Raw genomic sequence first — 20,424 nt, forward strand, 5'->3', positions numbered from 1 at the left:
ACATGTTATGATAAATGAACTATAGAAGTAAAGTATTTGCTTGAAACATAGGAAGTAAACTATTTGTTTGATACATTATATATATATTTTTTGTCCTTGTAAAGGAAATTTTTACTGTTGAATAATTATTGTGGTTAGAAAAATGCCAAAAATTTTCAACAAAAAAGTTATATAAAATTTTTGCTTATCTCCCATCATGATCTGGAATCGTGGAATAAAACACATCAAGTCAATAGAATTGTACCGCAAACAACAAGCCTTGTGGTGTTTGGCTATGTGATTGAGTGCATCAGGTGTTTCAACAGGTGTGACAACACTTGGCCTGTTATACCAGAGCCTTTCGCACTACAGGACTTGCGCATAAAATGTGTTGCTTATGTTTTTAATTGCAATGGGTAACTGAACTCTGCCACATATTATTTGTTGCATAGAATATATGGAAAATGACTGAAGTTATATTGTACAACCCTCTGTATGAAAGTTTTTACAAGGTTTAGAAAGTATTTTGATAAGTATTTCCTCTTTATTACTCTGCAAGTTTGATGTGAATTTAATTTTAAGAAAAGTACTGTACTTCCATTTAAGATAAAAAGAAAAATTAAAAAATGATTAAGTTAGTGTACTATACAGTACTTGAGATCAGTGTTATACCAGTGTATAGGATATTTAAGTGAGAATAACTTGAATGGCAGGGAAGAGTTGTTTGGAATTGAGATTACTGTAGTGTAGCCTTCTATCATTGCTATTAGACCACAGCAGAAATACCTCAGCTCTTTTAGAGCTGATTTTATGGTTTCTTTTTAATACTGAAGTTTGTATTCATTTATATGAATATCCCCTGATGTTCATGTTGCTTCTCCTCTAGAAGCTTGTTTTAATTGACATTTACCGGTAATTTTTTTTTTATTTTCCCATTCTCTTTCCCTTCAAAAGACACATGCCTCTAGTAAAGGAATGGAAAATTCTAGCCGTAAGTGGTAAGAAGCCAAGTACTGACACTCCAGAGTATCCTTGTCCTTTTCAGTTTCTCTGTCATTGCAGTTTAAAGATGTGCTCCAGATTTAGATTTTAATGATTATCAAGATGCCTTCCTCTGGATGTGTTAGCAATTAGAAAGTGGAATTATTACTGCATTCTCTTTGTGTATCGTGTTGAGGATAATACTGTACTGTGATTTAAATAACCATTGTGAAAAGTGTGTTTGCCTTCCGTTTCCTCTCGCATAAAAGTATGTTTCAATGGTTACCGATCAAGTTAAAAATTCAAAGGGCAAAAGGAAACTTGGTTTTAGTTCAAGGAATAATCCATGGAAGACTAGATGATCTACGAGAAGTTTCAGGAGGTCTGGGAACCACTCTGCGTGAAACCATAGCCAAGCTACAAGGGTTATCAATAGATCTTTGGATACTCTGGTCTTGTTGAGCAGTCTTCTCACCAGACAAAATGGGGGAAAGGCGTACACGTCAATGTTGTCCCACCATTGTTGGAATGCATCTTGCCATAGAGCCTGAGGGTCTGGACCTGGAGAACAGTACAGTGGGAGCTTGCTGTTCAGAGATGTTGCGAACAGGCCTACAGTCGGGAACCCCACAAAGTCAGGACTTTACGGGCTATCTGGTGATTCAAAGACCATTTGGAGCCAACTATCTGAGTCGCTCTGCTCAGATTGCCGCGAGCACATTCCTCTTGCCGGGAATGAAGTGAGCCGATAGATCCAATGAATGTTCTTCCGACCACCTGAGGATCTTTACTACAAGATGGCATAAAGGCTGCGAAAAGATACCGCCTTGTTTGTTTATGTACGCCACTACTGTGGTGTTGTCGCTCATCAACACCACTGAGTGACCTGCCACCAACTATTGGAACTGATGAAGAGCTAGGTAGGCTGCCCTCATCTCTAACAGATTTATGTGCCGGTACCTTTCTCATTCTGACCAAAGGCCGGAGATCGTATGGTGCAGCAGGTGAGCCTCCCACCCTTCTTTTGATACATCTGTGAGGAGCATCAAATCCAGATGGGGAACGAGAAGGGTCCAGCCTTTCTGAAGGTTTTCGTCCGCCATCCACCAATTCAAATCCGTCACCTGCCCCTGAGTTATTGGAACTCGGGTGCCCGGTGGATCGGAGTGTTGATTCCACATGAACTTCAGCTGCCATTGTAGGAATCTTATCCTTAGACGGCTGTTTGGAACCAGACGGATGAGAGAGGTTAAATGGCCTAGCAGACTCTGCCAACGGGAGGCCGGAAGAACTTCTTTCCCGAGGAAGGAAGTAGCCACTCCTGCAGCCTGTGTACTCTTTCGTCTGATGGGAAGACCTTGTTAAGGACGGTGTCTATGATCATTCCGCGGTATACCAGTCTCTGTGAAGATTGCAATGATGACCTCGCGATTTATCAGGACCTCCAGATCCTGACAAAACTCAAGAAGTATGTCTCGCTGACGCAGAAGGTTCATCTCCGAGTCTGCCTGGATCAGCCAGTCGTCTAGATATCTGAGAAGATGGATGTCGTTCCTTTGAGCCCAAGATAACACTAGGGCAAACACTCCGGTAAACACCTGAGGGGCTATCGCAAGACCAAAGCAGAGGACCTTGAACTGGTAACTCTTCCTTCGTGAATGAACCGTAAGTACTTCCCTGAAGATGGATTTATTGGAATCTGGAAGTAAACGTCCTTCAGATCTAGTGTGAACATGAAGTCCCTTGGATGTACCGTTTGAATGACAGTGTCTGCTGTCTCCAATCTGAACCGAGTCTGTTGGACAAACTTGTTCAAAGATGAGAAATTGATGACTGGTCTCCAATGCCTTTAACACAGATTGATTTTAAGGTATTAAAAGGCAAAATCCTTTTCATAGTGACATTAGCTTTGTCTAAGATAATTAGTTAAACACAAAAAAATTGGATTATTGAGAAAGTCTTTTAAGATTTTCGGTGATCAATCTATTCTGAAAAAGTGTTTTAATTCTTTCATTCTACCTTGTTTTGAGTATTGTTCTTCTGTCTGGTTTTCAGCTGTTGATTCTCATCTTAATTTGTTGGACAGAACCTTACGGTCTATTAAATTCTTATTCCTGATCTAGATATTAATCTTTGGCACCATCGTTCAATTAGTTCATTATGCATGTTGTATAAGATTTTTCATAACTCAGACCATCCTTTACTTTCAAATCTCCCTGGACAATTCTATCCTGTTCGTAATACTAGGCAGGCAGTTAATTCTAATAGTCAGACCTTCTCCATCATGAGGCTTAATACTACACAATATTCTAGAAGTTTTATTCCAGCTGTTACCAAGGTGTTGGAATGATCTTCCTAATCGGGTAGCTGAATCAGTAGAACTTCAAAAGTTCAAAGTTGGAGCAAATGTTTTTATGTTGACCAGGCTGACATGAGTCTTTTTATAGTTTATATATGACATATCTGTTTTTGACGTTGTTAATAGTTTATATATGAATATCTATTTTGACGTTATTACTGTTTATAGAATGATTTATTGTTAATTTGTTCTCATCATTTATTTATTTCCTTTTTTCCATTCCTCACTGGGATATTTTTTCCCTGTTGGAGCCCTTGGTCTTATAGCATCTTGCTTTTCCAACTAGGGTTGTAGCTTGGCTGGTGGTAATGATAATAATAATAATAATAATAATAATAATAATAATAATAATACATACATACATTATATATATATATATATATATATATATATATATATATATATATATATATATATATATATACAGTATATATATATATATATTATATATATATGTGTGTATGTATATGTATGTATATATACCATACACCATACAGGAGCCTTTAGAACTTCACCAAGCCTCCTTTACTGAAAGTTTTCTATTGTTCAGTATCAGTTTAGGTTGCAATAACTTCCCAATTCTTTAGCTATCAGACTGTAAACCTTGTAAGGCATTGTAGATATTTTGAGTTGCACCCAAAATTTCCTTAACCTTACAATTTTTGGGGTAAAACAATTAGTAAACAGTCTTGATATGGCTAGAAATAAAGTTCTTCCATCAAGATATCATCAACCCCACCATGGAAATTACCAGAGATATCTTTCTGTAAATATTTTATGGGTATAAAAAAAAAGAACAAGACTGACTTAGAAGCCAGGTCTCTTTTTCTGGAACTTGTTGAGAGGCACAGGGAATCTACTTTCATATATAATGATGGCTCCAAATCTGATGTTGGTGTTGGATTTGGAGCGCTGTATATAGTAGTGCTTTTAATTGTAGAGGTGCACATCCTCTAGTATCTTCTATATTTACTGCTGAACTATATGGCATATTAACCAATATTGAAAAAATAGTGTTAAAAGAGGAGGGCAATTTTACCATTTTCAGTGGTGCAAGAAGCGTCCTACCAGCTTCAGAAGTTTTTTTAATTCCAGTAACCCTTTAGTTTTAAAGATTTTAGAGTGGCTTTTTATTATTGGGTAGAGATACATAACAATTCGATTTTGCTGGGTTCCGGCACACATAGGTGTGCCTGGAACTGAGAAGGCAGATTTACTGGCAAAGAAGGCTGCAGCTAAGTTGCTACCAAGAAAGTATCCCATCTCCTGTAATGATTTTTTACCTAGCATTAAGAATTTGTTTGTTCCGTAACCGAAATACAAACCACGCTATTTACATTGGGTTTACTTTTGGCGTAGCTGAAATTGACGAGCCATTAGATTTTAACGAGGGTTTACTACCCCGAGCTAGTTAGCAGGGGTAGGGGTAGCTTGCTACCCCTCCCCCCTCACACAACGGTGAAATGTCTCACTTCACTTTTGGCTCGGACGATGGTCAGACGTGCCTGTGTTCGTCCTCGCTTGGCAGCCATTATTTGTTTTGTCTTTGCTTAATCACTTACTTGTCTTTTACTCAATATATATGTAAACATTTTTTCGTGCTTATGTATATATTTGAGTATAGAAATCAGTAAGTTTCCTTTTCAAAGTTCGTGCTTGTGTGTGTAGTGTACGATATCTCTGTGGAGCCCTCGGCAGTTAGGCCACCGCGGTGTATTTTCATGGGTCGCGATCGAGTTTGACTACGGTCTTTCTCTCTCTCTCTTTTGAGGTCGTTCACCCTTTACTACGTTTTACCTTTACTACGTGTAGCTTCCTTCCCGTGTGGGTGGGGTTGCTACGCCGTACGTCTTTTCTCAATTAGTTTATGAATCTAATTGTATTTGTTGACTTTTCAGCTTTTGTAGAACGATTCCTTTCGGGGTTTTCGTTCTTTATTTAGTGTTCATTCATTTTTAAATTACATAATTACATAGTTACATAATTATAATTGTTATAATTCTGTGTTTGTTACAGCTCTCCTTCCGTGAGTGTAAGTGGTTGTGAGGGCACGTGCCTGTTGTGTAATTCTTGTGTTCTTTTCCCTCGGGATTCCTCTTCGGAGTCTTCCGGGGGGGAATGAATGTTAACTAATGATTTTTTTTTTTTTTCACAGTTAACGATCTAGTTCGTTTCTGTAATGTGACAACGGAGTGAGCTGTCTTGTTGGGGCCTGGGGAATCTGCTGTTGCTGCCTCCCCTATAGATCTTCGTCAGGGGCGTGTCTCCTTCTCCTGGAAGTGCTCCCGTGACGACTGACAGCTCTCCAGGTCATTTTAGAACACTCAGGAGGCTCGCCTCCTTGGGTGGGTAACTTTCCTTCCGAGGGAAGTTTTCCTGTCCAGGCTTGAGTTTTTTTCCCTTTGAGGGGATCTCCTCTTGCCTTTATTTCGTGCGACTATGCTCTTGGTGCTGAGCGGTCGCACCTGCAGTTACGCTCAAGGGGCTGAGCAACTGCAGGAGCCCCTCTTCGGAGGATTGCTCTTTTTAGGTCACTGGCTGTCCCGTCTCTTCTACAAAGTGTTTCTCTTTCGTTCGTAAGGGAGGACACTCATAGAGACTCCTCTTCGGAGGACTCTTCTGCTCTTGTTGCTGTTGGCCGCCTTCGCCGTAAGGCTCACCGTCCGCTACGTCGTAAGGGCCTCCCGTCTCCCTATAAGGGTGCTAAGAGGCGCCTTTTCTAATCTTCTCCTCGCCGTATGCAGCCTGCAGCTCCTACCTCGTTAGATCTCTCCGGGGATCGATCTCCAACGCCTTCCAGACCTTCCGCCCCTGGTGCAGATGGACAGCAGTCTGACCTCGTCATCCGACGGACAACGATCCCTTCGGGCAAAGGGTTGCCTCCCACGGTGTGGGTGTTTCCCTTGCGCGTCAGGGTTCCCCTGCGCACCCTTCTGCAGTGTTAGTGCACAGGCGCTCTCCTGCTCGTCAGCGTTCTCCTGATCGCTAGCGCTCTCCTGGTCGCCAGCGACCACAGACGCGTCAACGTTCGCCTGCTCGGCAGCGATCTCCTGCGCGTCAACGATCCCCAGCGCGTCAGCGATCCCCTGAACATCGGCGATCTCCTGACCGCCCGCGTGATCTTTCGCCTGTGCGCAAGCACTCTCCTACGCGTCGGCTCCCAGAGGATCTGGAGAGACATGGGTCTCCTTCCAGCTCGCCCGTGCGCGGTCGCTCGCGCCATCGCTCGCCAACGCCCCACCATGCGCCAACGCTCGCCTACGCGCCGGCGTTCACCAACACGCCATCGATCGCCTGCTCGCCATCGATCTCCCACGCGTTACAGGTCCCCTGGACACCATCAGTAGCGCTCTAGCGCTCGCCTGCTGTGGACCACGATCTCCGGTAGCCGAGTCTTGCCGTAGATCTTCCTCCTGCTCGCCAGCGCTCACCTGTACTTCTGTCCTGTGCGCCAGCTTTCTTCAAATCGCCAGCGCACATCTGCGCGCCCTTTCCTGCCATGCACCAATGAGCGCCAACGGTTTTTCCTGAACGTCCAGGTTCGCCTGATTGACAGCTCGCATCAGCGCTCTCCTTCCTGATGCACCTGCGCGCCTTCTGATTAGCGCGATGCGCGCTAACGATTCGCCCTCTCGCCCACGATCTATCAGACCTGGGCTAAAAGGTTTCCTGTCACCTTCTCGCCGTCAACCGTCCCTAGTCTCTTACGCGTCAGCGATCTCCTTCGCGCCCGCGCGATTCTTCGCCTGCGCGCTAGCGTTTTTTAACGCACCACCGCTCGCCAACGCGCCGTCGCTTGCCAACGTGCCTTCACTCGCCTACGGGTCATCGCTCGCCAAGACGCTCCATCACTCGTCAACGCACCATCGCCCGCCCGCGCGCCCACGTGCCTGCGCGACCGCACGCCCACGTGCCTGCGCGACCGCACGCCCACGTGCCCGCGCACATGCGCACCAATGTTCGCCCGTGCGCGAACCAACGGTGTTCCATCGCGCGAGCGCCAGCTCGATTCCTGCAGTAAGCCATCGCTCGCCTGTGAACTATCGGATTCCGACCGCCAGCTCTCGCCCTTCCAACCACGCTCGCCCTCCTTCTGCGCTCCCTCGCGCACTTTCGTCTGCGCGCCTGCGTGCCCGGGCACTTCCACGTTCACCCACGCGCGAACCATTGATTTACCATCAAGCGAGCGCCAGGGCGATTGCGACCGCGATTCCCGTCGGGGTTTCGCAACACGGCCAACCTGGCGAGTCTTCTGGAGCGTGTATTTCCAGAACCCGGTCTTCACCCCGTAAACGCAGAGCATGGCACGTGCAAGAGCAGGAAGAATCTTCAGGGAGGTCTGAGCAACATTCTTCTTTCCAGAACCTGGGTTAGCCCTTCCTCCTCCTCATTCCCTGGAAGGGTCTTGCCAAGGAGTTTTCCTTTCGAGATTTCTTCGTCGGGCAAGGGGTGACTGGTTTAGCCCTTCCTCTTCCCCATCTCGTGGAAAGGGCTTACCAGGCCTTTCCCTCCTCGGTTGCGATCCAAGGTTTTGTACAAGGAAGCTCGAGGAAGATCATGGGTACTTTCCTCCTCTCGGGCTCAAGCACCTTTGCGTTCCGTTGCCAAGTTTCGAACTTGCGGGCAAACTCGATGTTGGAGCATCTAGACGCAGTGACCGAGGGCTTCCTCTCGGGTGTCCCATCCGTGGATGTCGACAAGCTCAGACACTCTTCCATCCTTGGGAAGAGCTTGTTTGAGCCCAAGGACAGAGAAATGGACAGCTGTTGTGCGGAGGAAGTCGAATTCCGTTTTCACTCCTCCAAGGCGCTTACTTCCAGACCCTGCAGGCCTCCGACGCCTCTTCATTCAGCCTCGTCAGCCTAAGTTATCGGAACCGGCTACGGCAGCTAAGACAAGGTGTACAATAGCAGTCCCCTCCTGTCAGGGACAGGTAGCATGGGAGGCTCTCCCGGGGAGGCATAATCCTAGAGGGAGCGGCAGAGTTCACAAACTCTAGGATTGGTAACCCCCCTTGCAGGTCTCACACTGGGGGGATGCCTAAGGTTACTCGTCCGGATATCAGCTTCCCGATGCCGATTCCTGCACGATCTCCGTGATCAGCCAAGGATATCGCGCCTCGCTCTTACCATCTCTCCTTCACTGTCAGCGAATCCAGTGTCACTGAGCCTCTATGCCATGGGGTCGGCAAGAGGTTTGCCCGTTGGACAGAAGGAGCCATGCTTTAGGAGAAGGTCTTCCATAGGGTCGTCGACGGCTTCCCCCCCGGCTTCTTCAGTCGATCCTTTCTTGTAGGAAAGCATCTGAGACGGGAGTTCCGTCATCTACCTCTCAGTTCTGATCAAGTTTGTCGAACAAACTTCGTCCAGCGTGGAACAGCAGAGTCGTTCAGACTGGTAACGAGACCACAGGACTCCTTATGCCCTGGATTGGAAGGACGGGTACTTCCAGGTTCCATTCCATCCATCTTCCAGGAAGCTCTTGGAATTCAGCCTAGACTACAGGTGTTCCTGCTTAACATGCGGTTTGGCGATCCCGCCGCGGCATCGCAGGTTTTTCACCAGAGAACTCTCCCTGCTTTCCTCATGGCCGCTCAGGAGCAGGCTTCCGCCGCCTCCGCTTTTTGGAGGTCTGGTCAACTCCGGTAGTCTCGGGTTCGACCTTCTTCAACACCGGGACAAGCTTCCGGGACTTTACCAAGAGTGAGGGATCATGGTAATTTGCTAGGAGCCTTCTCTACTTCTGCCTCAACATCTGGAGGATCTAGCCATGATATTGACTCCTTCTCCGAGCCTTCCCTTCAGTTGACTGTGGCAAGGCTGAGGAGAGTCGCAGTACCTTTTCTCAGTCAAGGAGAGCTTTCAGCCTTATCTTGGAACGTTTCCTGGGTCTCTTCCTCATTGACCCGTCTAAGTCCCGAACGGTCGCCTCAGGATAAGTTCCCTGTGAGGCGGCCCAAGTTCCGGTGGAATCAAAGCAACGATTAACCGGACTATCTGGCCCCTATGGGACCAGCGGAACGTTTAGACCTGCAATGGGTGTTGACCTATGGAACCTCTTGCATGGGAGTGGATATCCTCATCCTTTCCCCACATTTGATGCTGTTCTCGGACTCGTCAAAGAAAAGGGGGGGGGGGATGTTCCGGTTCAGGCCTATGGTCAGGACCTGAAGGGTACCTCCTCATCATTCAGGTAGGCTTAGAGGCCGTAGTCTGGCCCTTCTACAGATCCTACAGATCCTGCCGAGTCGCTCCGTGCGCGACAACTTCATGGTACTGGCGTATTCCAACCAGCAGGGAGGCGCATTTTCATACTTTCGCATCTTGCAGTAGAGATACTGAGATGATCCGAAGTCCTCTCAATACCACTATCGGCTTGCTCATTCCGGGCAGAGGAATGTTCTCTCCGACAATCTGAGCAGAGCCTCACAGATAGAGAGTACCTGGGGGTCTTTGGCCTCTGGTAACCAGCAAGTCCTGGCCTGGGGGACCTGATCATGACAGCCTGGAACTTCAAGCTTCCGCTGTTCTTCCCCCCAGTCTCAGACCCCAAGGCTCTTTGGCAAGATGCTTTCCGGTGACGGTGGGACAACATCGATGCCTACGTCTTCCCACCATTGTTGTCTGTTGAGAAGGGGTCTCAACAAGACCAGGTTGTCTGTCAACCTTTCGATGGCTCTGAGAGCTCCACTGCGACTATACGCAGAACGGTTTCCGGACCTTCTGCATCCCCTGACGGAACTCCCGGGAGAGCTTCTTCCACGACACAGGCTACTCAAACGACCACACTACAACATCTTTCACAAGCCGTTGCATCGCTTCGGCTTCACGCCTGGAGACTACGCCGCCTCCTCAAGAAGAGATAACCCGCAACAGTCGCGGAGCGGAGGTCGCGTCACCTGCGATAGTCATCCGCAGGGGTCTACCAGGCGAAGTGGAGAGTTTTCTGTGGTTGGTGTCGTGGGAGAGATACCTCTTCCCTTGAGGCTTCTACTCCAGCAATAACGGAGTTATTGCTTATCAGCGGGAGGAAACTCTTTTCCGCTCTCGGCAGTGAAGCCTATCGCTCAGCCTTTCCCTGGCCTGCAGGCTGAAAGGAATAGACTTTTTCCTTCCCGCTGGATCTTTCTTCGCTCATGCGAAGCTACGAACGTACCTGCCCCCAGTCGGAGTGAGACCTCCTCCATGGAGCATGGTTCGGACTCTTTAGTCCCTTAAGAGATCTTCTCAAGAACCATTACGTCAGGCCTCTGATCGTAATCTGTCTTGGAGGACGGTGCTCCTGCTCACTCTGGCCTCGGCCAGTGTGTAAGCAATCTTCATGGTCTCGCACGACTCCGCCTTTTCAAGAGAATAGGGGGAGGTAACATTCAGGTTCGCTCCTGAGTTGTTTTCTAGACTCAGAATCTTGGAGTCCCGGACCTTCGGTTCGATTCCTTCAAGATTTCGAGTCTCCGTTCTGTATCAGATGACCCAGACCTTCTCCTTCTTGCCAGTAAAGGAACCGAGGGGTTATCTTTCAGAACCGCTGCAGTTTGTCCTCACGTGCAAGCCGGTTTGGGAGCACAGGAAGGACACAGGGGAGAGTCACCAGTACAGTATACCTTTTCAGCTCAGACTCAAGGGCATTCATCTCGACCTGAATCCAGACCCTCCCCCGTCATGTCGCCCTACAGCACGATGTCGGATACATCGCAACGTCCCTCGCCTTCAAGAAGAACTACTCTGTGACGCAGGTGCTACAAGCTGGAGTCTGGAAGCGTCTAATGACCTTCGCAGCCCGCTTCCTGCAGGACGTGACCCACAGGGGTATCGATACGTTTCTATCGCTCTGTGGTGGCTACACAACAGCTGGTCTAACCTCAGGCTCCTTTTTGGACAGGTAGCAGAAGGTTGAGGGCATTGTTACCAGGTTTTAGACTGCATGAACGGAAGAAGTATGTCTGGCCCTTACTTCTTTCTTCATCGTCCCCTCTACTGGCGAAGCAGCATCCTGGTCTCTGCATAGCTGACCTCAAACCTCTGCAGGTAAACCATGCTTCCTTGTGTTCCAAGTATTAAGACAATACTTTCGCGTCCCCCATACCCTGACGAGGTGGTATTGGGAACGTCCTAACCCAGAGTTCCTTCTGGAACTCCAGGTCAACTGCCTAGGACGGGTCACACTTTCTTCCTTCACACACAAGCTTATGTAGGCCACACGTTTCCTTGCGGAGCAAGGAACTTGTGAGGTGCAGGGACTCCTTTTCTCGTGTGCGACTCACTCGGATTCTGAGTCCCCGGGTAAGCCAAAGCCAGTATGGCTGGGGACTTTCCACCCTTCCTAAGGGGTAAGTCACCCAATGTAAATAGCGTGGTTTGTATTTCGGTTACTGAACAAATGACAAATTCGGAGATAATTTGTATTTTTCCTAATCATACAAACCTTAGCAATTTACACATATTTGCCCGCCAGCCCTGTCCCCCAAGTCAAGTCCTACCTCTAAGTGAAGTGAGACATTTCACCAGAGTGTGAGGGGGGGAGGGGTAGTAAGCTACCCCTCCCCCTACCCCTGCTAACTGGCGCGGGGTAGTAAACCCTCGTTAAAATCTAATGGCTCGTCAATTTCAGTTACCCCGAAAGTAAACCCAATGTAAATAGCTAAGGTTTGTATGGTTAGGAAAAATACAAATTATCTCTGAATTTGTCATTTTATAAAAACTGGCAACAGCATTGGGATAGTTTAGTTGGAAATAAGGTGAGAGAAATAACAAATGTAATATCTCCTTGGAGGTATAGCATGATGCCCCAAAAGTGAGAGACTATTCTTTGTTGTCTCCGCATGGGTCACACTCGGTTGACACACGAGTTTCTGCTAAATGGCCAACACCAGCCATAATGCAACAACTGTTTTGTACCCTTGACAGTAAGGCATTTGTCGAACGAATGTCCCACTTTTAGCACTGTAAGAAATACTGTAGATATCTCGAGGTGGGGCTGGCAGGTTCATCCTTGCCAAGATTCTTGGGCAGGATGTGTTGTACCATGGTAGCGGTATTTTTAGATTTATTGCAAAAGCAAGTCTTCTGAAAGCTATTTAGATTTTATAAGGATATCTTTGCTTTTATGGTTTTAAGTTGAATATTTTTTTATTCTTTATTTATAACAAATGATATTGGCATCAATGACCTTTGATGTCAGGATTCCAGAGAACTCTAAATCAATCAATCAATCAATCCCCTTTCTTCCCTCAAGCAGGTGTGATCAAATATATTTCAACAAACAATATAGGTCAAAACCATCATCCTGTAATTTGTATATTGAACTAAAAAAAATCTAGGGCAATAGTTTTGAAGGATTTCTGTAACATTTATTATTTTACTGAAAATGACTAAAGGTGTGGTTTTATTTTTCATGATCTTGAATGCAGAATTCATAGTAAAAATGTTTCTAGTGGCAGAAGTATGCACTTGACAATATATTCTAGAGTTCTTGGTTTAGTATCATGCATAGGTACTCATTTCTATTGAATTGATTATTATTCTTTGGGTAAATCTTATAAAGATAAAAAATATAACTAGCACTATGACATTCCATGGAAGAGTTGTGTGTTTCCTCAACCTTTTCAGAACTTTTCATTCAACATTAATTACTATGTTACATTAGTTTATTGATATCAAGCCAGTATATAAATTTAAAAAATTAACTTCCAAAGTTAGCCTTGGGATTTGTTATAAAAAAGAAGATTCATTGTTTGATTTCATAAATTTGAACCTGTGTGTAACTTATGCCAGGAACATGCTTTAACTAGCATTTAAGGTATGATTTCATATTGTAAACAGACTTGCATTATTTAATTATCCAGAATTAGAATTGAAGGATTTTACACAACTTACTTGACTACTTTTTTTTCTTTTGCTTCTAGTGTATTCTAAATAAAACTGCAGTTTATAAGGCATTGGGAGGAATATTTATTACTTTGCCGAGTTACTTTTTTAGTTCTTTCGAAGAATGATCTATCATAAAGAAATTCTTTATTTTGTATGCCATTTTATAAAATAAAATATTTTTATTAAATATGTAAATATGGGCATCCTGAAACAACCTAATCATGTTATATTTCATTTCAGATTACAGGAAACTCTTCTTTCTCGGCCTTACCATTGGCGGGGCCTGTTAAAGTCATGGACGTATTTGTGTATGGATCCTTCACAGTACTAGCCCTTGTGGCTCTTGTACTTCATTTCTTTGCTATGAAGACTAAATCGCAGATAACATCTGCTAACAATCCTCACTTCAAGAAATTTCAATGTTCCTTTTTCCTAGTATATTTTATGGCTCTATTTTCTGATTGGTTGCAAGGACCTTATGTGTACAAGCTTTATGAACATTATGGATATGCCAGTAATCAAATTGCTCTTTTATATGTTGTAGGCTTTGCCAGTAGTGTTATCTTTGGAACAACAACTGGTCCTTTGGCAGATAGGTTTGGTAGGAAGAAGATGGCACTCGCATTTTGTATTTTGTATTCCTTTTGCTGTCTTACAAAACTTAGTGCCAGCTTTTTCTGGCTATTTTTAGGGAGAGTTTTTGGAGGAATTTCAACTTCAATGCTATTCTCCACCTTTGAATCCTGGTATGTGTATGAACACACAGAAACACATGATTTTCCAAGTGAGTGGCTATCTGTAACATTTTCCAAAGCTACTTTTTGGAATGGAGTTCTTGCTATCAATGCCGGAGTGTTTTCAAACATTTTTGCAGAAACATTAGGTTTTGGCCCTGTTGCTCCTTTCATGTTAGCTATACCATTTTTGGCTATGGCTGGTCTTTTAATAACTCGTATTTGGAGGGAAAATTATGGTAATCAACAAATTGATCTCAGAAGATCTTGTATGGAAGGTCTTCGATCCATTCTCTTCCAGGAAAAAATTCTGTACTTGGGTGTCGTACAGTCTATGTTTGAGGCCAATATGTATATCTTTGTATTCCAGTGGACTCCAATACTGTCATCTGGTCACCCTCCTTTAGGTATGGTTTTTGCTAGCTTTATGGTATGCATAATGATTGGTTCTTCACTTTATGCAATGCTGTTATCAAAAAAATATTTGTCAGAGCAGCTTCTTATGATGGCTGTAGGATTGGCCATCATTGCAATGTCAATTTGTGTTTACTCTTCCAGTGGTGATCACATTTATCTCTCCTTCTTTGCTTTCTTGATCTTGGAAGTTGCTGTTGGTATGTATTTCCCTGCTATTGGCTACCTTAGGTCACAAGTAATTCCAGAAAACCTTAGGGCTGGTATAATGAATTGGTTCAGGGTGCCAACTAATGTAATTACCTGTGCAGGACTTTTGCTTGTGCACAATAAAACAGTAATTAGCTCATCTGACAGTATGTTTGCAATCTGTACGGGTTTGTTAGTTGTTGCACTATTCTGTAATTTTAAGTTTGCTACGCTTTACAAGTCGACCAATTCTGTGATACCAGTCTCTGAAGAAAAAACGCCATTAGCAAATGAGGAATCTACTTAAGTTATTGATAGATATTTTCCCTTTCAATTTTGAAAAATACTGTCCTAATAAGTTACCAGAGAACCTATGTTCAAGTTATTTTTTATTCTCATCGAATCTTGATCTCTTAGCATGCCAGCAATTTCAAGTCTGGAATAACTAGTTCTTTCAGACAGATTTGAGTAGAGGGTTTGGATAAGTAGTTTTTTTATTACTGTAATTTGTCATTCATCACTTTTGAACATTTTAATTAATGTTAAGTTGGTAATAGTATTATGTTTCATGATGTTTGATATGAAATACAATAAATCATAATATTTCAGATACATGTAATAGGGAAATTCAAAAATATTTATGTTTACAGATAATTACAGGAAATATGTATATGCAAGGCACAGCCAAGGTTGTTGAAATTTTTAGTACTACAGTAATACCTTGGTATATGAGTTTAATACATTCACGGAGCAAGATATTGACATAAAATACTCGTAATCCCAAGCATGTTTTTCCATAACAAATAAAGGGAATTCAATCGATGCATTCATAAACACACATATACACTAATTTTTATAAGTTTGTAATGGTGGTTATTAAACAATGTACAATCCCTAACATCACAAATGAATGCAAATAAAAATTCACAATGAAAAATAGAAATAACACTGTAAAACAATTAAACGAAAATGAATATTAGGTGAAAAAGTTTACATGGCAACACTCCTCCTTGTCTGATTGGAACCTGTGAAGGGCATCCACATAATTTTCATGCGAGCATGATGATAAACTTACAAGCTGTATTATGACTGAATTAATATCACCCTGTTTGTAGAGCCTCCCGGATTGGCACATTGGTAGAAGATCATTGCCCTCTGGAATGCTCACTGCGAGTGAAATAATCCCGCCTGCCAGTGTGCCCATCCAGTGAGCTGCTATTGCATATATTTCAGCTGGTCTTGCAAGCAGGCCTAATATGTAAAGTAGTATGTATGTAACACTATAACTACCTGTACAGGCATGTTTTTTTTCTGAACCTCAAATCATAATTACCCTAGCCTAATAGTCACTTTTCCATTTCCTTCTTCAAAAGTGTTTGACCATTTCCCCTTCTAAAAATACCCAATGGCTTTATCTGTCACCTCCCTGATAAGAAAATTATAATAAAAACCTTCTAAATTACCCAAAAGGCTTTTGTCTGTTCCCTCCCTGATAAGAAAATGATAATACAAAAATGTTACTGAGGACCCATGCCCAATTTTTCTTTTAGACATATGCCTAGTTTAACATCTGATTGCACTCAGATAAAAGTAATACTGTATGTAATGCCATAGCCTAAGGGCTCCAACAGTGAAAATTACCCAGTAAGGAAATGTCATGCTTGTTTAACAATTAGCTTGTGGTCTGAATTACTCGTAAACTGAGGTACTACTGTACTTGTTTAAATTTGTGATAGAGTTTATATTGTTTTTAGGCATATTTTGTTTCTGATTGTGATTGTGTTTCTCAAATTTGTTTAAAAAACAAATTTTTGTGAAATAATTAAGGAACACTTTTGTGAAATAATTAAGGAACATTAAATTTCTTAATACAGTACATTATTATTATAGTGAATGTTAAGCTTAAGGGACTTAAGTAGAATAAAAGGACTATGCAGTTGTTGTTTTTTAAATTAAAATTGTACCTATTTTCTGTATAGGATATTGAAATGCTGTATACAGCTGTATATAAACTGCTATGTAAAGTGATTACTGTGGTTTTAATAAGTGACTAAATAATCATGACTGGAGGGTTGCAGACTACACAAGTACAGTATTATTGGGTGTTAGAAGTAATTATTATATACATTTTTCAACAATTACTCGGTAAGAAAATGAGAAATATTGAATGAATTGTTTTCTTCAGAGGAAATTAGATAGTATATCAAGGTTTATATTGCGGGATACTGGATTCTATTATAGCACTGAAGAGAGAAGTAATTATAGATCAAAGAATAACTTAAAGGAATTAAGACAAATTCAGACTTGGTTAAGGAATCCACCAAATAGTTTGAATTGTTTCAATTTAAGTTAAGAGTTGTGATAATATTTTGAAATACAATATTGTGTTTTTTAAGAATAATTCTGAACTTAAATTACTTCATCATGTAAATAATTACACAGTGTAACTATTTTTGTCACGTTTTCTCAATTTGAGAGTTTTCATTTGATAGATGTTGAAATATTGTGTGGCTTGACTTTTTACAAAGTGAACATGATAAGCAATAGCTTACTTTTTCTATGCACAATATTTGGTTTGGGGAAGTATTTTCTTAGTAAAATGGTGCAAGCAACTTCTATCCTATTTATTACAGTAGTACAGTACATAAAATATATCTGGAATTTCTAAAAGAATGCCAAAATCAGACACCTGTAAAGTATAGCAAAATACTCTTCTTGCAATGAAGTAGTCTGAACATGGTACAGTAATTAAATTCCTTGCTTCACGTGGTTGTTCCATGAATAAGTTTTTAAGGGATCACACCCAGTCATTTTGAGTTGTGCCTAGTGCACTTTAAAAGTGTAGTGTTTTTGGGGCAGACAATGAACATTAATTACAACTTTACTGGGTTTTTTCATCCTTGCTCATATAGTAACTACTGAATTTTTCAGTTCACGTTTAATATCTTTAAGCTCCATGTCATTATTTGTTCCCTGGCATTGTTATTTTATTTTGAGAAAGGATGTATATTGGTATTTTGATCTTGGTTTCTTTTACTCCACATTATCATATTCAGTTTATATTAATTTGATTATATGTACAGTACTTGCCATGACTTGAAATTTTCAAAATACAGATTTCAAAAATCCCCACACTAGTATATGAATGAAGTGGAAGATATTGAGTATGTATGTCATGATTTTTCTTCTAAAACTCATTCATATCTCAATTATACTTTCTTACTGATGGCATTTTAAATATAAAGTGGTTTCATGTGTTTAACAGTTGACTGTCTTTTAAGAAACTTTTATGGAATATTCAACTATGGTATTCATGCTGCAACATAAAGGACACTAAAATAGTCCTTTTAATCACAATATTGTGTTGCAAAATATTAGATATCAACTGTATTATCAAATTCATTGAGTATCGATACACCCTTTCCATGGATGATAAAGTGACATGCTTAAAAATTTTAAATAAACATCATACACTAATCAGACCTGGTGAAAGTTCTATATGCAGAGTTTGCACTCCTGCAATATTACAGTATTGTTGCAATTAATTTGGTAGTTTAAATGGAGCTCTCTGCCATTTTGGTGTTGTGAATAGTTTTGGTAGTTAAAATGGTGCTCTGTGCTTTGAGTGATTAGGTAAATTGTACCATTACATTACCAAAAATGAAAGAATATATAGAGGTTTGGAATCCACTGGAAATATAATTTTACATATTCTACCATTATTCTCTAATTCTAAGTTGTAGAGTCCTTGGGAATATCAATTTTGAATTTTATATTCATGCTTTAGATTCTATATTCAAAGTTGAATGTCTAAACTTTGGGAACATGACAATGATTTCTTTATTATATTTTTATGCACAGCCTTCATGGAGAGATTTTACTGTATAATATAATTTCCTGCTGAAAGATTTTGTCCCCTTACCAATAGTAATGGAAAGTATTGTATACCAAAGTAAGTTTATATTTATAATTATGGATTCTTTATTTTTCAAAAGTTTTCAGTATAACTATTGTGTATTGTGATAGTTTCACAGTGAAATATTAATGAAATGTATATCATCAAAGCTAATTAAAAAGGAGGTCAGTATGCATTTCTTTGACCTCAGAGTTGTTTGTCACAGATTTAACAATATACAGTGCAGATTTTACAAACAGGATTAGACCATTTTAAAAGGTTAATTGATGGAATTTTTGTACTGTCATTGCAACTGAATGTAAGTTTATACTGTATAGTTTTTAAACTAACACTGTAAAATAAAACTAGAAGATTGATTAATAACTAATTATTATGTAGTAATGTGTATATTAATTTTATTGTGGAACGCACAAATTGAACTCGCTAATTTGAGTTTTTTTTTTAGGATTTTTAAATTTTCTATCCTCATTACTGTAAGTGTATGTGTTGAGCTTTCATTTATAAGACAATGAAATTTGAATGTTAGAATGTTCAAAGTGAAAAAAATTATTAGCACTGTAAAAGCAAGTACTGTTTAATATCAATGTGAAATAGTTTCAAAATCATAAGAATATAATCATTTGTGATACTGGATGATTATTAACTCGAACAAGTTTGTTGCAGTGTATTAGACTACTACTTATGAATTTTTCCGCCGTAGACCAAAGTACAATATACTCTTCTGAGGTTTGACTATATTCTTTTGATACATAGCTTTTTTATTTTAAAATTGGGTTTTAACTTTATAGAGGTGTGTATTTATAATAGAATTTTGACATTGAAATGCTGACTTGAAAAATATAATGTACGAATTTACTTGAGCATAAAATGAAGTGCTCTGTAGTATGTAATCACATTACAAGTAAACCTTGAGAATATGACTGAAGATTGAATGAGTTCCTAAACCCTCTTTTAATGCTATTTACACTAGCTTATTAATAATTGTTGATTTTCAGAATAGTATATACTTTTGTGCATTTATCTTTTCATTAATCACTGATTTTTCATGAAATTTTTATGTTAATTTTTTGTCTTAATATTTTTTTACTGTTTCAGCACTGCAAATTAAGAGGGTTACTCTTTGGAAATGAAGCAGTGTATACCCATTCATACTGTTAAAAGAATTAATCTTCCCATTTGTCAACAGGGGCTAATAGCTTTGTATAGTTATTTGCTCAAAATTTGTATTGAAATATAATCACACTTTTGTACTGGGAGTTTTATTTCATTCTTGCTAGAGTATAGTTGTTGGGAATCTTTAGTTTTAACTCTCTAGTGATTCCGGCCAAGACAAAATTGTTGTCAGGCTCATGACTTTTGGTTATGGAGCAATGGCATCATTTGTCAACATACTTATGTTGACTTTTTGTAGTGTAACTAATAAAGGAATAAAGATAAAATGAAAATGAAAATTGCATTTGAAAGCTAAATAAATATTCTATATAGCATGGTTACATGAATGAATGACACTAAAGTACGTTGTTACGATTCTTGGGTGGTTAATGTGTACTGTTTACTATTTTCCATAAGCCTTAGCTCTCACAGGACTTGTAAGTTCAAAGATGAGAATATTAAAGTAAGCTATTTGTAATTTTTTAACATTTGATTATTATATAAAATATTTTATAATTTAATTAAATATATTACCTAAACCAAAAAGATATGTCATGAAAAACAGTAAAGCAATGCTCACTGCCATCTGATATATGATGCAACCGTTCAGCTCTCTTTGAAGCTTAAAAAGATTTAACTAATATTAGTCTTTACTGTTCTACAGGAACCCTGCAATATTTTATGCCATTAATATAGGTATAAAGGCAATGATTATGAGCCCCTACTTCGGCAAGCTGAGTAATATTAGGATCCTGTCTACCTGCTAGGTCTTCTATTGCATAATCTGGTTATCCTAAATAGCAGACCGAATAAAAAATGTTATTTTGATAA

General features: G+C 40.9%; 2 protein-coding genes across 9 annotated transcripts in view; one reads left to right on the top strand and one right to left on the bottom strand.

Annotated features, from left to right (window-relative positions):
* The window catches only part of LOC137634148 (molybdate-anion transporter-like), a 91,662-nt gene extending 71,971 nt beyond the window's left edge, over positions 1-19,691 (top strand). For all 8 annotated transcript variants that reach the window (XM_068366391.1, XM_068366393.1, XM_068366387.1 and 5 more), the window contains one exon: positions 13,429-19,691. In XM_068366391.1, coding sequence (XP_068222492.1) covers positions 13,483-14,832 — 1,350 coding nt within the window. In that variant the 5' untranslated portion in view covers positions 13,429-13,482 and the 3' untranslated portion in view covers positions 14,833-19,691. The remainder of the gene's footprint in view (positions 1-13,428) is intronic.
* frc (fringe connection) overlaps positions 1-20,424 on the bottom strand; it is a 292,532-nt gene that overhangs the window by 184,631 nt on the left and 87,477 nt on the right. The window lies entirely within an intron of this gene.

Source organism: Palaemon carinicauda, chromosome 44 (genome assembly GCF_036898095.1).
Source record: "Palaemon carinicauda isolate YSFRI2023 chromosome 44, ASM3689809v2, whole genome shotgun sequence".
NCBI classification, from domain to species: Eukaryota; Metazoa; Arthropoda; class Malacostraca; order Decapoda; family Palaemonidae; genus Palaemon; species Palaemon carinicauda.